Source organism: Archocentrus centrarchus, chromosome 19 (assembly GCF_007364275.1).
Source record: "Archocentrus centrarchus isolate MPI-CPG fArcCen1 chromosome 19, fArcCen1, whole genome shotgun sequence".
NCBI lineage: Eukaryota > Metazoa > Chordata > Actinopteri > Cichliformes > Cichlidae > Archocentrus > Archocentrus centrarchus.
Window position 1 is genome coordinate 16874744 of NC_044364.1, and position 15382 is coordinate 16890125.

The 15382-nt window shown below is 43.3% G+C and overlaps 1 protein-coding gene across 1 annotated transcript; it reads right to left on the bottom strand.

Annotated features, from left to right (window-relative positions):
- Positions 1 to 758: 758 nt before the first annotated feature.
- Positions 759 to 14272, bottom strand: synpo2lb (synaptopodin 2-like b). The gene is made up of 5 exons (XM_030754755.1): positions 14135 to 14272; positions 11041 to 11192; positions 10562 to 10864; positions 9890 to 10278; positions 759 to 5805 (listed from the first exon to the last, which is right to left on the bottom strand). Exons 1-5 carry the CDS (start codon positions 14234 to 14236, stop codon positions 3134 to 3136), a joined length of 3618 nt encoding a protein of 1205 aa, XP_030610615.1. The 5' UTR covers positions 14237 to 14272; the 3' UTR covers positions 759 to 3133.
- Positions 14273 to 15382: the final 1110 nt, after the last annotated feature.

Sequence of the window (15382 nt, forward strand, 5' to 3'; positions counted from 1 at the left end):
TTCACGGACTTTTCTGTAAATGGTAAAATGCACTCTAACCCACAATGCATTGCAATCAGTAAGAAATACGGAAAAACCCCTGTAAATAACTAGTACGGAAAATTCCTGGATTTTTATGCAGTACATTGTCCTGTATTTTTACAGATTGTTTTTTTTTTTTTTTTTTTTACAGTGTATGTTGGTTCACTTAGAACTTTCAAATATAGTAAATCATTGCAAAGCAGTAATTAATTTTTTTTCTTAATGTGAGGGTTATGGTGAAACTGGTGGTGACTGCAATTGTGAGCTTAATAACAGCATCATAGCAATTAAATACCATAAGCGAACACTGATAAAGAATGCTTCCTGTCTTCGTCAGCTCTGCCCTGATTGAGCCCGTCTGTCTCTCGTTTTCCGGTAACCCTGCCTCCACGGTGTTCAGCACTTCTGTTTAAGAAGAGCAGCTTAAATCACTGCATTTTGATGGAAATATCCAGAACTGGAATGCTGACTAACAGCAATGTTTCTCTATGTGTGAGAGTTCGTCTCCTCAGGACTGTTGTTCCAGTTTGTAAAGGTCAAGCTGGTATTGATGCCAGTGCCATTATTGGTTCTGTTTATAAATCTGATTCTTTATTGATTCCCAATCAATTTTCTTCATGGGGAAAAAAGCAAGCTGACACAGGTTTTTAGCATCAACACAACTCCTTTATTATCTGAGCATAGTGTAGAAACAGCAGTTGCCAGGGCAGTGATACAAAGATTAGTAAGATTGGTAAATCTATGAATTTCTCCAGCCTCTTTTGACTTCAGGTGAATGAGGGCTTTTGATAATAAACACGAGAGAATAGAACAAGGTTTGCTGAAGTGCGTGTGCCTGAGGGCGTTTATGCTCTTATTTATATCTTTCACTCCCCCTCTGATAGGCATTTACACTTCACCTCGCAAACCTTTGAGAGTGAGCAGCAGCTCCAAGCATTGTTTGTGCCTGGCAGAAGTTACACCTGCATCATCCTCAGCTTTTTGTATTCAACAAGTGAAGTCATTATTGTTGCATAGATACAAGACTATCAAAGCTCTGTACTTTAGTGTTCTGTCACTGAGTTTTGTTCAGGTAAAAAAAAAAGACAATGAAGGAAGAGTGTTTATTTTTAAATAACCCAAAAATGAATGATCCAAATTTGAAAAAGCCAACAGTCTGTCCAGAATGCCCCTTAAGCGTGAACCCTTGACCTTAAATGCTTCACTCTGCTCACTCCCCACGAAAATGGCGTGAGAGAACAGCCTCTTTGGCAGAGCAACAAGAAGAGACTGGATGTATGAGGTAGCACTTCCCCTCCTCTCTCAATCACATTGTAAAAAAGACGTCGGAATTAAGAGTGGGGCACTGGGCCAAATAACTGGAGATTAACGGCTCCAAAAATAGGTGAAATGGGCTCTGTGCGTGCATGCGTGCCACTGAGCAAGAGAGGAATTAACGGGGAGGAGGATGGGGACCAAAAGAGAGAATTGTAGAAATTATTTGGGAAAAGGATACTTGAGTAATAATATAGGTGCAGCTGTAGCTTTTATGCAGTTTTAAATCCAAATTTAAAACTGCATTAAATTAGCCACTTACTTAGTATGTAGAAAAAATAATAGGCACTGGGAGGATTTTATGTGTATGTATGTTTTCCCTTCCACATGGCAGCTAAACTTACCTTTGGACCTGAAGAGGACTAAAGTTTACAGCTAAAGTTAGCCCTGTCTGTCAACCGATCCCAGTCAAGGGTTAAAGGTTGGATCCCTTTCTATGGCCATGGCTGGGTTTCACAGCTCCAAGGCCATCAGGAGGCTGTCAGAAAGACACTTGCTCTCAAAACAACATGGACATTATCAAATACAGCGTCAATCACTGAAGCAGAAATTATTAGTTAAAAAGTTAAAAAGGAATGCATGTCCTCTTCTTAGTTAGTCAGTTTACTAAATATTCTGTATATTATATATATTATATTAAAAAAATAAGGGAGTCTAATTTTACCAATGAACAGTAAAATCTGAGACAAGGCAGAAGAGCAGAAACTGTTGTAGTGAAACATGTTTGGATGACAAATCCTACTGTGCCCCCCTGTGGTGAAAGTTTAAACTACTTTTGAAACCACTTTCTTAATGCCAGCACTAATGTTTCAGTAGCTGATGTCAAAACTGCCTGAATCCTGGGAGAATATTTGAACTATTGGAAGGTTCGATAAACGCTCACACAAAGATAGAAAATGGGAGAAAAAGACGAATGGGAGGAGGAGAGACAGGGCTTCAGTGTGGGTGTGGGTGGTGTCGCAAGTGACACAGGGAGAAACCGAATGACAGCTGAGGTGAGTCACGTCTATTTTTATTCAGCCGCATGTCTCTGTGGAAAAGAATCACAGCTAAACAGACATGTTATCACTCTCTTGTTTCATGTCAAGTGATGAACTGGGAAATCAAATCTACTGGAAAAAGCATTTCCCTGGAAAACTACAGCAAACAAAGCACACGCGCTGCCGCACAGCGAAACTACAACAACACTCACTGAACACAAATACAAGAATATTTTTTTTTATCAGAGAGAGTAAAAGCAGCTACTGTAAAGCAGCTTTTCTAATAGGAGAGCAACAGGTATGTTCACAGAGTGAAGTCATAAGTCAAAGCTGCACTTTTGACACACATCAGGCCTCATTTCTACTGTGTCACGTCATTCTGCGCCTCCTGTGTTTCCCTTTTCATCTTTTTGCCATCCTTCTCAACATTTCTGTCACAACAGTTTTACATCGCACGTCCTCTATTCTTCTGTTCTTCATGTTTCAATTTACAGAACTTATTTCGGTTTTCTTTCAGTTTTCTTTCTACCTTTTTAGCCTGCAGTTGATTTCCATTTCTTCAACCTTCCGCATGTTCCCACACAGAACACAGTTTCTTGTATTTACTGTACAACCAAATAGTTAAATAAAGTCAAGGAAATTAAACGATAAACGTTTCTACAAGTGTGGCCAATCCAAGCAGATCTTGTGATAAATCATATGTCTGTAAAGCCCCTAACTGCAGCCTTAAAAAAACGACACTAAAAATGCATGTTTAAAAAAATATTGCTCTGTGTTCCTATAGAGCTCTTATTCATTTTGTCCAGTCCAGTATCTATTCAGTGTGTGGTGGAACTGGGACGCCAGACACAAGGCTGCAGACCCAGGTTGGAAGTGCTGAACCTCGGCCTTGGAACCCTGCTGGGTTGAGTGCAGCTGGAGCCCTGCTGAGGGGGATGAGCAGGGCCTAGGGGACTTAGATTTGGGGCACTCTTAAACTGCCTGTTATCCGGTGGAGCACTGGGGGGCTGGGAGTGGGAAAAAGCAGGAGGTGAAGCAAGAGCAGAGGAGAAGGTAGGTAGCTGAGGGAGTGGGCCTGTAGGTGCGGGAGGCGGTGGGGGAGACAGAGGGGAGGTGGCCCATTGAGCCTGGTAAGGATGGGACGGAGGTGAATAGCATTGGAAGGCTTTGACACCTTCACTGGGTGGAGGAGACATGACATCAGAGCGCCGCAGGGGTTCCCCAAGTGTCGTAGCTGATCTAGGTACGATAACTTTGAGGGGGGGCCCTGTGGCTGTTGGTGGGGGTGTAGAGAAGCGCTTGACTTCACAGACTCGTGCTGTTTTCTTAGGACCGCCTGTTATTCCTCTTTGCTGTTGATGGGTGGAGGTCTCTTGTGGAGCCCCACCTCCATAGCTGAACAAAGAAGAGTTGAGCTGGTAGGGCTGGTGGCTCATGACATCCACAGGCTTCATGCCGGCTTTGTGCCCTTTAGGTCCAGCCGTCCTAGGCATCGTGACCTCAGGTTTCTTCTGTGCCTTAGGAGGGCAAGATGGAGAAAGGAGAGGGTTGTAGTTGATGGGAGGTGGAGCGCGGATGTTGGATGAGTACTTCCAAGTGGAAGGGAGGGAAGGTGTGGGTGAGGGCTCCCTTGTCTGGGCAGGTGAGTAAGGGGCTGCAGCAGCAGATGGAGATCGTTCTACAATGTACCGATCCATCCTGTTCTGTCTGCGAGCAAACAGCTGACCTCCTTTCCCCGCCAGCTGTGGCACCTGAGGGGCCTGTGGTTTGGGGGCTACAGGGGGTGGTCTCGATCCACGCTGAGCTTGCATAAAGTTGCAAGCCTCTGCCCCCAGCCTCAGCCAGTCCTCTTCAGGGCCTGATTCATGCCCAGCCTCCCCACTGGGTGTGACTCCAGATTCACCACCCGGGGTTCTCCCAAAGCGGTCATCCATATTCTGGACCATTGACAGCAAGTCCGGGTTTGGAGAGACATCTCTGTTCTGGACTGCACAGAACATTGGCTTCTTGTTGCTACGACGACGTGCATCTTGCAGTATGCCAGTGCGAGCTGCTGGGACTGAAATGCGTTGCTCACGTGTCACCAGAGAATCAGCGACAGGAGCCTGGACAGGTGATGCAGCATCAGTCATGTTATTGTAGGTATGGGCAGATGAACATGGAGGAGGTTGGGTTGCAGGGTGAAGAGGAGGTGGGGTGGGTTGGGCAGGGAAAGAGGTCTGATTAAAATCAGGGGGGTGTGGTGGGGAGATGGGAGGAGCTGCAAAGCATTTGGAGGGGGGTTGATTAGCAGAAGCAGGGGGAGAGAGGTATGATGGTGGAGCTGGAGGGGAGAAGGTTTGAGCAGGTGAGGCACATGACAGCGAGCCTGCAGAGGGAGAAAATGGGGTGGAAGGGGGAGCATGCACTGCAGGCTGTGGAGAAAATATGTGCGCAGGAGGTTGAGAGAGCGATGCAGAAGCCAGAGAGGAGGGAGGTGAGAGAGTGGATGGGAGAGAGTTAACAGAGGGCGAAGTGTTGCTGGTGTTATTTCTTGGAGGGATATACAAAGAGGTGCTAGACACTGCTCTCCTTGCATCTGATGGAGGGTGAGAAGTTGGGATATTCATTGTGGAGACAGCGGCCACAGGTTTGGACACCATTGTTATGGGCGTGGGTTTGGGTTGAGGAGGCCGGAACATTACAGACGTTACAGATGCACGAGAAGGGGCGGAGCCAGAGTTGAATGGCCGTGCAGTACGGTTCAGAACTGCAGGGTTAGGACTGAAGTTGGTGTTACTGTGTGAGTCTATGATGGGGTTGGGACTATGATTAGGAATAGGATCAGGGTTGCCATTTTGAGTTTGGAGGGGTGTCTGAGAGGGCATGCTCAGTACAACACTAGCCCGACTGATAGCTGCTGGTCCCCCATTGGGCAGAACCACAGCTGGAGGAGACATGTGTGAAGGGGGGTGGTTGCTGCTTGGTTGTTTTGTGAAGTTACTCTCCAGCTTTGAATCTTGATAGGCTGAGCTCTCCAGCAATGATCCCTCCAACCCTGGGATTTGATTTGCAGATGTCACAAGTCCCGGGGTCTGATGTGATGAGATGTCCAGTTCTGTGCCCTGATTGGTTGTTGGAGAAGTTGGTGTGGTTGATGGACAGGCAGAGCTCCTTCTATCCAGCAGGTCCAAATAACCAGTGTCCCACGTAGAGTCAAATGATTCAGAGAATCCCTCTTCCTCAACTTCTGAGCCACTTAAGATGCAACTTCCTCCTTCTTCCTCGGTCTCTCCTCCTGTCTCCCCTTCTGTGTCCCCTCCTCTATCTCCTTCAGCTTTGCCAAAGCACGTGAGTGTGTACTTCTTGGCTCTCTGTCGGCGTTTCTTGAACATAAGCACCCCTTTCGAGTTGGGGTTGGGCGCATCAGTGAGCAGTGATGCAATAGAGCGGCATTTAGTACGAGCTTCTTTCACCTGTTTTTCCACCAAACTCTCCCCACGCTGTAACTCTGCAAGACAACAAGAGCACAGAAATAAATCCACTGAAAGAGAGCGAAAACAAAGGGGCGACGCAGTGATGAGAATTTTGATGAATACAAAAAAAGACACAGGTGACAAATACGGGAAAGATAACAGTGTGATAGCATGAGTAGTAGCTGATTAATGCAGCATTATCTCAGCGAGGAGCTGTGATGAACAGTGACAGACAGGAGTGAGTGTTGTGGATTTAGAACAAAGAATTCCTGCTGCTCTCCAAAGCTGAGTCACATAGTCCAGGAAGGTTAAATCACAGTGTCTCTCCTCTACAAATTCTTGAATCTGCCTCTGTGCCTGTGTGTTTGTTAGATGGTTATGGGGGCATAAATCTATTTACCCAGTCATGTTTTCGTAGCAAAAACCAGGCCCCATAGTATAAATCACAACATTTTAGGAAGAAGACTTGTTTCAAGGTTAGAGTAAAGTTAGACTTAGGGTAAGGGATAGATTTAGGATGAGTCTCCAGGAAATTAATGGGATGCAAAGCAGTGTAATGTCCTCACACACACAACTGTGTGTTACCGCAGCATGAGCACATTTGTGTAACCCTGCTTAGTGCAATGCTATTTGAATCTTTTTAGTATCTTGGCTCACCTCACATAAATATGCCACTGACATAACTGTAGACTAATGCAGCCTCTGGCACACAAAACATTGTGCAATATATTACAATTAATATCAGCGAAAAGGCACTATTCCAGCATCAAACTTGATTCAGATATTAAAGGCCACAGCCATGTTTTCAACCCTCTACATGGTGCTCTTTTACATTTATTTGGATATCACTTAAGATACTGGACAAATAAAAAATGTGAGCTGCTAGGAAACACTTAGGGATCACCAGTGCTGCTGTAGTTTATCCCAAAGGGGAGGTTAATATTGGTAGCACATTATGATACAGTTCACAACATTTACCATGAATGTGATTCTTCAGATTTGAGGGTGTCCATTTGTTCTACTGTACCTACATTTTAAGTATCATTAGGAACTGATAATTCGTTTTAGGTACTGGAAATGAACACAAATCACAAAAAATATTAGGGTTCATCCTTGGGGGACCATGAATGTCTGTATTAAAGAAATAAATCAAATCTATTAAGTAGCTCTTGTGATATTTCAGTCTGGACCAAAGTGGTACACACCCCTTGCCATCCCTAAAGCCATGCCAACAGTATGCAGTGTTAAAAATAACTATTAATAATTTGTAACTTTTGTTCCATTTATTATTTGGGTCGAGTATCCAGCCCACAGTAAGGAATAAAGGCTGTTCAGTTGATAAAGCGCAACAGGATGAGCTGGTGTTCAAATTCGTTTCAGCATAATCAGTCAAGTCTGCTTACACGACTCAGAAATTTGGTAATTCTTCTGAATCTGAAAATAAAAAACAAAAATTTCACTCCAAATTGATACACCTACCAATGCACCTGTATGTAAAATAACTTTCGTCCACTTCACAGGGTGTCATTTGTCTTACCTGCGTAGACAGTGTTTGGGACTCTCTGTCCACCTACGTCTGAACCTGCAGAAGATGTGAGGTCCCTCATCTCACGAGTGTGAGTGTGTCCTTAACCATCCTCAGACCCTCCCACACACACCCTAACAGTGTCCGAGTCTGCTCTGAGTGGGGACCTGTTTAGTCTAAGTCTTCCAGCCCTTCTCTCTAGGCACAGCCCATGTAAAGACCTTTGTCTCTGACCAGCACCAAACCAACACATGATGTCAGCCCTCTATTCCTGTCAGTGTGACAGGCATCAAACACCTGTCCGGTCTCTGTCACAGACACACACAAACACACACACACACAAGGACGGGAAGACCCATCACCAGAGGATATTTTGACACCGGTGTCAATGCGTGTGTGTACATGTTTATGAGTTCATAAAGCCAAATATAGGTTATAAAGGAAAGTGTGGTCATAACTCTTTGCTGATGTGCCGTTCTCTTCTGCTGACACCTCACACCTGAGTAACACTGCACACACAGACGCATACCTCTTTAGAGCTAATAATCCCGTATCTAAAACGAAAGGCAGTGTGTGTGTGTGTGTGTGTGTGTGTGTGTGTGTGTGTGTGTGTGTGTGTGTGTGTGTGTGTGTGTGTGTGTGTGTGTGTAATATGAGAAAGGGCAGGTCTCTGGACATCATGATTTGTCCTATAGCAAAACCCTCACTGTACACCAAAGTCATTCAGGTCTATGGCCTCCTGTACTGGATGACAGATGCTTCATTTCTGCAATGTTTGCTCATATGAAATCAGAACTCAGTCACTGCATAGCTGTTAGCTTTAATCAACTATCATCTTTATTGCCCTGTTGAAATGATAATTGAACTAGACAGAGTAAAGAACGCTTAAAGGAACAGTTCAGCATGTTGGGAACCATAAACCCTTAAAATGATGTCTCATCATTACAGCAGAGCAGTAATTGTATTCTCCTATTAATCCAGTTAGAGTCACCAATAAACGTAATCCATACCTATGTGTATTTGGGATGTTATTTATGTGCAGCTGAATAGTGCAGTGGTAGCATCGCTGCCTCTGGAACAGCTGCCTCGGGTAAGTTTAGGCCCCCTAATGCTACACAAGCGACTTGCTGCAGGAAGGAGACGCACAAGTCATGAGAACATGGAATTGATGAACTTTAGGAGAGAGGTCAAATCCAGCGTATTGTGGAAATAGTGACAAACAGAAGATGAATATTCAAGTATTATTCTTATCAGATATTATTGCATTATTATCCAATAACCTGTTTTAGCCCTTATGTGCCTACAAGATCTGGTCCTTTTAATTCCACAACAATAACATCTCATTAATGTCCACAGAAGCTAAATTCTACATGTCAATTATGAAGGCAATTTTTAAATAAATAAAACACTTGGAATGTAATATTCCATATTTAATTTTACATTAATATTTACATTTAAAAATTGGCATTAATTTTACATTAAAAAATATGAATGGCAGATCTTTTTATGCAAAGCTGTGGGATCTGAAAAGGAGACATCATTCTTAATTTTTTTTTTTTTACCTACTTTTGATTTTTTTTTTTTACTTACTTTTTATCTACTCTTGAAGTAGAGCTTCAACTCAAGTGGAGTGGTGGCTTTCAGGTAGAAAGTAATGCTATTAATGGAGCATGAATTAGTCAGAACACAGGGAAGGAAAATATTTCATCACAGGCGCTGTGATCAAAGATTAAAGGTTTGGGTGGGCCACAGATTTTCAGAATTTAAAATTGTTTCAACAGTGGGATTTATGACTGAACCAGTGAACCATTACTGATACAAAATCTCATTCATATGAGTTTCACATACACACTGACAGTCACATACAGCCTGTCAATCAGAGGTTTCAATAGCTATAAATACAGCCATGGGGGCAAATGCTCAGCATAGTGACAGAGGAGATATGCTGCTGTTTCAGGGGACAGAAGAAGGAAAGAGGGGCGGTGGAATACTTCTGTGGGTATCTGGTTTATCTCACCCCATCACTACCAGCCTGTCATGATACACTCCAGTTTTAAGAAATGTCCACTAGAGGGTGATTTAAGACTACACAGCTAACTGCGGCTGATGCCTTTGGAAACAACAGGGAGAATCTTAGGAATTTTAATTAAAATGCAAAAACACAATGGTCAGGACTGAAATAGCTGCTTTACCAGGACACTGGAGACACTCCTGGTTTTGGTTAGCAGTGTATTATCATGAAACTTAATACAAGAAGTGCAGATGCAGCTACACAATATCACATCCGAGACACAAAGCTGTTGGTTAGAATTTTAATGAGTAGATGTGACATTCACATACAAGGCATGGTGTTAAGTATTAGCACTCTAATGTCAATTATAGATAATTCTTTAAGTCACTGTGATACTTTGTTTCAGCCATTCCTTTATTATTAACAATTTTATAACAAGAAATGCCACAATCCAACTTTTTGTGCACAAAATTGAACCTTGTAACTGTAACTGTAATCATTACTTTTTACTATGGAAAGTCTCAGAAATCATTAAGGTGATGTTGATATTAAAAAGTAGCTGTAAATGAAAGTATATACTCACTGGCTTGCCGTGCTTTCTCCATGTAGGTGGTGGAGAGTTCATCACTTACAGGCATCTGCTGTGGTCCCACCATAGGCACCAGGTGTTTCCCAGACCCCAACATCAGAGCCTCTTTTGCCCGTTCTGGAGACACTAGGGGCGGGCAGGCCAGCCCAGTGCAGCCCCCTGCCTCCTGGAAGCCACTGTCCCCTTCTCCTTCTGCTTCCACCAACCCCTGATCAGGGGTCGGGGTGATCATGTGAGGGGTCAGCGTGTGGGGGGTGTGTGTAGGAGTGGTCCACTCTGTCTGGTGAGGCTGGTAGATGAGCTCTCTTCGAGGAACACCAACAGCGCACTGACCATCCCACATCCCCTGTGAAGTTACGCCTGCATCTGTGGCACTCTCATACCTTATAAAAAAGGGCAGGATGCACCAAAACGAATCCATTTAGATTTTCTAATTGTAAATATCTTAGACTTTAGTCCATAAAATCTTTGTCTCTGTAACCATTTTTAACAGTTTATCAAAGTCATTGCAGTCTTATACAACCATAAGACCATAAAAAAAAGGGTTCAAGTATTATTTTATAGAAAACTTTCTGTTAAATATGGACAGAAAATGGAAGCTCGGCTTTCTGGGAAAAATGATAAAATGGACAAATTTAGTGTGAACATGGGATCTCTGTTTCTCACCCGCTCATCTCTGAGGTCTCCTCCTCTTCTTGTCTGTCGTAGCGTGAAGGTGAGCGTGCGTGAGGAGGTGTGCGACGTTGGCGGCGGTGCGTGCGTGAATGTGTGTCTGCATCACTGTCTGTTTCTCCATAATAAGCCTCACTATCTGGAGGGGAGGTAATGCCCTGGGGTATCTTGACAGAGGAGAGGATGGAGAAACTGTTGGAGTTCAAGAGGTCTTCAGGAGGAGATAAGACCCTCATGGAGGAGTGGGGGGATGCAGAGCAACCAGAGTAAGATGAGCACTGGAAGCCAGAAGGGGCCCTGAAATCGTCCAGATGCCAAGTTGTGAAAATATGGTCAGTATGATAGGGCAGAAAGACTGTCATAATCTGTGTGTGTGTGTGTGTGTGTGTGTGTGTGTGTGTGTGTGTGTGTGTGTGTGTGTGTGTGTGTGTGTGTGTGTGTGTGTGTGTGTGTGTGTGTGTGTGTGGTCTGACCTTTTGACCTTTAGATGTAGTGTGTTGCTCTGTTTGTCTATGAGGCTCATGGCCTCAGCATGACTGAGCTCTGCACATGCACGATCATCAATGGCCACCAGCTCATCGTGTTCCTTCAGTCCGGCTCGGCATGCTTTGCTGCGCCTGCGTACCTAAAGACAGAAAAATGGTAAATATTTGCGGCTGTGTGAGGGAGTGGAATGATTGTTTAATCATTACAGGCTCTACTTTGCATAATCTTTTACACTTTATTGATTATTTGACTTTTTAGCCCACTGGTGCCCCACCAATTTTGCTTGTAATCCCTCTAAAGTAAGCAACATCTTCAACCTGTTGTTAGCTATTACAGTGTATATGACACAGAACAAGACACTGAGCATTGTAATTAGTCTCTGTCTCATTCTGGAATTTTTATGGCTGACAGACTGACCATTATTCTTTTGAATATGTAAAGTGTATTTTAAATAGTAATGTACAATGTATTTTATACTAGCAATTTAAGGTCAAATGACCCCAAGCATCTTTTTCTGCTTAATGTTGTGTTGTTAAAAGGATTTCATATCAGCACACATCAGATAGCATTTACGTGGACAGTGATATATCTGTGATAGGCCAATATCTGCCAATGATATCAGCCAAACAGTGTATGAGTCTGGCTCTAATTTTTATCAAAACATGATGACAATTTCAGGATTTTTTTGAGGTCCCTGTCATTAAACCTGATCAAACTGACAGAGCCTGGCCTAAGAATAATAGCATATTATTTATTTTTATTAAAACAAAACAAAGAAAAATAAGTATTTGTTAATTATAACTATATAAAAGTGACCAAAAACCTTCTGCAACATGCGGCTCTCCTTTAGTGGCAGTCATTATCGTCCCTGCATCAGAATTAACTCATGAAGTCATGCAGCTGTTGCTGGAGGTCACTAAGAGATGATGTCATAAGATCTTTCAGGAAGTGTGGGTGCTGGGGGGTGGACGCTACTGGGGGAATGATAGATGGTGTAGATGGAAAGACGCCTATTCTTGTCTGCTAGATTACAGCTGCCTCTAAAAGAAAACGATAATGCTATCCAGTCTGTATCCTCACATAAACACTCTGATACACACACTTTATCACTGCTGAAGGTAAAAATGTTAAGTGTGTTTAAGCACCTACTCTGCCTTTATCTCCAATAATCCAACTCCGCCATCATACAAGTGAGGCAAGGACAAGCCATTTATCTCCAGCCAATGTACACACACACACATTTACACACACACAGCTCAAGTGAGCATCATGAAAGGGGGGGGTTGGAACAGCTGCATCACCAGTCTGGACCATGGGGCATGCCTGTCATTCGCCATATGTCGCCCACATACCCGAAATAAAACCTTGCAGGAAAATCACCCACATTCTTACACAAATGGGGGAAAGACAGCCACTACTATGATGGATAAACACGCGCACACATGTGCACACAGACATGCAATACTAGAATTAATTAAAGAAGAAAGAAAGTGTGAGTGCGTGTGGGTCCGCGTGTGCACGCCTGTATTTCTTTGTGTGAACAAGAGGTCGGCCTTTTTCCGTGCTCGGCTTCCAGCTCCTCTTAGATGAGCTATTCTGATCCTCTGGTTTGTGCTCCATTCCCAACTGGGCTTATCTGAGGCATGCCCAAACACACATAAACACACACACACACACACCAACAGAAAGAAGCATACACTCACCACCGATCAAACTCCCATTAAGGATACTTTTTCTGCTTTAAAAGCTTTAATAAACAGAGGCACCATTCGGAATCGGACATTTTTACTGCTCGTGGGTGAATGATGAACTTTTAAGATCGGTGTGACCGAGTCCACATTCCTGCTCTCCAGAATAGCTTTTCCCATTAGAGAGACGGTCTGGACTGTCATCAAATATAAACACAGATGCAAAAAAGCCTTTAGAGGAGCCCAGCCAGAAAAATAAATCTCCTAGGTTTAAAGATGGATTAATGTGTCAAACAAATATGTGACAGTGAAAAATATGAAACCAGTTTATTACCTGTTGTAGGTGTGTACGTGTACTCATACACATGTGTGATACACGAACCTATTTCAAAGAAATCCAGGGATGCAGCAATGGAGCTCGAGTCAGCCCCCAAACATGTGTTCATGCTGCTCACTGATCTGCTAATTCACTAAAACAGGTGAGGCACAAACTGAACTGGGCAACGGCCAAATGAGCGTCAGGAACCGGAGTGTTTGGCGCCCACTGGAGAGGCTTCAGCCAAAATTCCCTTTTCCTCTTTCCAGTGTTGCAATACTATTATTGTGCTCTCCACACCAGTTTTGTTTTTTTGTGTTGCATTTACTGAAGCAAAAATCAAATGGTCAAATGGTTAGAAGCAACAGGAAAATGCATTCATATCTTTCAAAAAGGCTTTTACAATTATTCTTACAGACATGGGTAATCCCCCTTCCTCAAAAGCCAATTCTGAGGAAAAACTGTCAGTACTGTTTAAAATTTAGGGGGAATACCTGTGGTCAGGAGTTTATATGAAAGTGCATTCTGAATAAATCTTTTTTAAATGAATTTTTCCATCAAGCAGGTCATTCTTGCCTTTCTAGATGAGAATAAATGAAATGTAAAGAATAAAGTAAATGTAAAATATAAAATCATTTCAGTTTGTTGGGGTTTTTTTTCTAAAGCACAGATTTGATTTGAATTTGACCAAACTGAAATGTTTTTTACCCCTGGCTTTCTTTTTTATTTCAGTTTTAAATAATTGTAACAACATCGGTGCTGACAAAAGAAGAGCTTTGGGAAACAGTTTTGCTAACTGTACTGTCAAGCTTGGCTGAATTTAGGCATTTAAAATCCTAGAAACCCTTACAAGCACCGGAAATTAACATTTCTAGTAACTCTTCTGCAACTGGCAACCGATTAATTTATTCATATTCATTTTGAGGTCAGATTACAAACCACAAGACTGACCACCGAGGCCTGAGCCCACAGTTAACAGCTGCAATCTCAATCAAATCGTCTACTCGTGTTACCACCTTGGCTGCAGTCTTGTCCGGAACATACTGCATGCATGCACATATATCAAATCTAATGTACCTTGGCCACCTGTAGAGGTTTTTGCTGCTCAGCTCCTCCCTGGAGTCTGAAACCCCACGGAGCTCCTCCTGAGAGGGACACCACAATCTCCTCTGCTACCATTCCTGCTCTCAGCTCACAGCCTGCTGTGTGCGTGTGTGGCGGTGTATACGGTGCTCTCCCCTTCTTCAGTTCCTCACACTCTGTGAGTATTCTGTCACTCCACCCATGAGGAGACAGAAGGTGGCTGGCTTTCATCTGCTCACACAGGAATGCTGTGTCAGAGGGTGGGAGCTCAGCAGGGTGAGAAGGGGCAAAAGCGTTCAGCGCGTGTGTGTGTGTGTGTGTGTGTGTGTGTGTGTGTGTGTGTGTGTGTGTGTGTGTGTGTGTGTGTGTGTGTGTATTCGCCCTCACTTGTATTCAACACTTGCCATGTCACTCTCCAGCACCCTGTGCTGGAAGAGGCTCTTACTGATATAACCTCCAGAAATAACCATCAGCACCACTCCCTCTTCAACCCCTCGGCTCCCCCAGGACCCACACTGGTCTTCTTAATGGGCAACTATGCACTTTGACAGTTTCAGCGTGTGTGCTAAAGGAACTTCTGCCACAGTGGAAGGAAGTTATTTGGGATGATTAAACAGAGAAGTTGTCCTGCAGTTTGGGCTGCAAACGCACTGGAAGTCAGCTGCATGTGCAGACACCAATTCAGATGGCTACCTCCTAAAACATTATGATTGTTGATAAATAGCCAAACCAAATAAAAACCAGCACCCCTAAATGGATGGCCTGGAGTACCACAGGAACTGTAATAAAGAACAAGTTTTCATATATGTTCTGCTTATTTCAGTTTCAACTCCACTATATTTTTTAAACAAATATTATACATTATACTTTACATGCAGGGGTGCCCAAACTTGGCCCATGGGCTGCTTATGAAATTGATGTCAAAAATAACACAGTTAGGCCCTTTAAGCTACTTTTTTTGACATTTCGCTTAACCCTCTTAATTGGAGGGGAAGGCCTGCAGGCTGGGAGTTTGGGCACCCCTGTAAAAGCCTTAGATACATTTTACTTTGCACATTATTGTCTCTATCAAGGAGATGATGTGATTGGTTTGTTTGTCTGTTGTGAGCAGGAATTTTTGGAAAGATTATCAATGGTGATAGCAATAAGAAACACAATCACAAACTAAAATTGATTTAAATATCCATGTGAAGCCAGGAACTCAATTCATGCCTGGTATGGAGGAAATTATCATCTGCATTG

Excerpts from the sequence above, each read along its gene's own strand:
- synpo2lb (XM_030754755.1), bottom strand. The coding sequence starts at position 14,236 with ATGGTAGCAGAGGAGATTGTGGTGTCCCTCTCAGGAGGAGCTCCGTGG. Across the intron at positions 10,865-11,040 it reads CTACATCTAAAGGTCAAAAG|GGCCCCTTCTGGCTTCCAGT; the intron begins GTCAGACCACAC and ends GGACGATTTCAG. Across the intron at positions 5,806-9,889 it reads GGAGAAAGCACGGCAAGCCA|AGTTACAGCGTGGGGAGAGT; the intron begins GTGAGTATATAC and ends GTTGTCTTGCAG.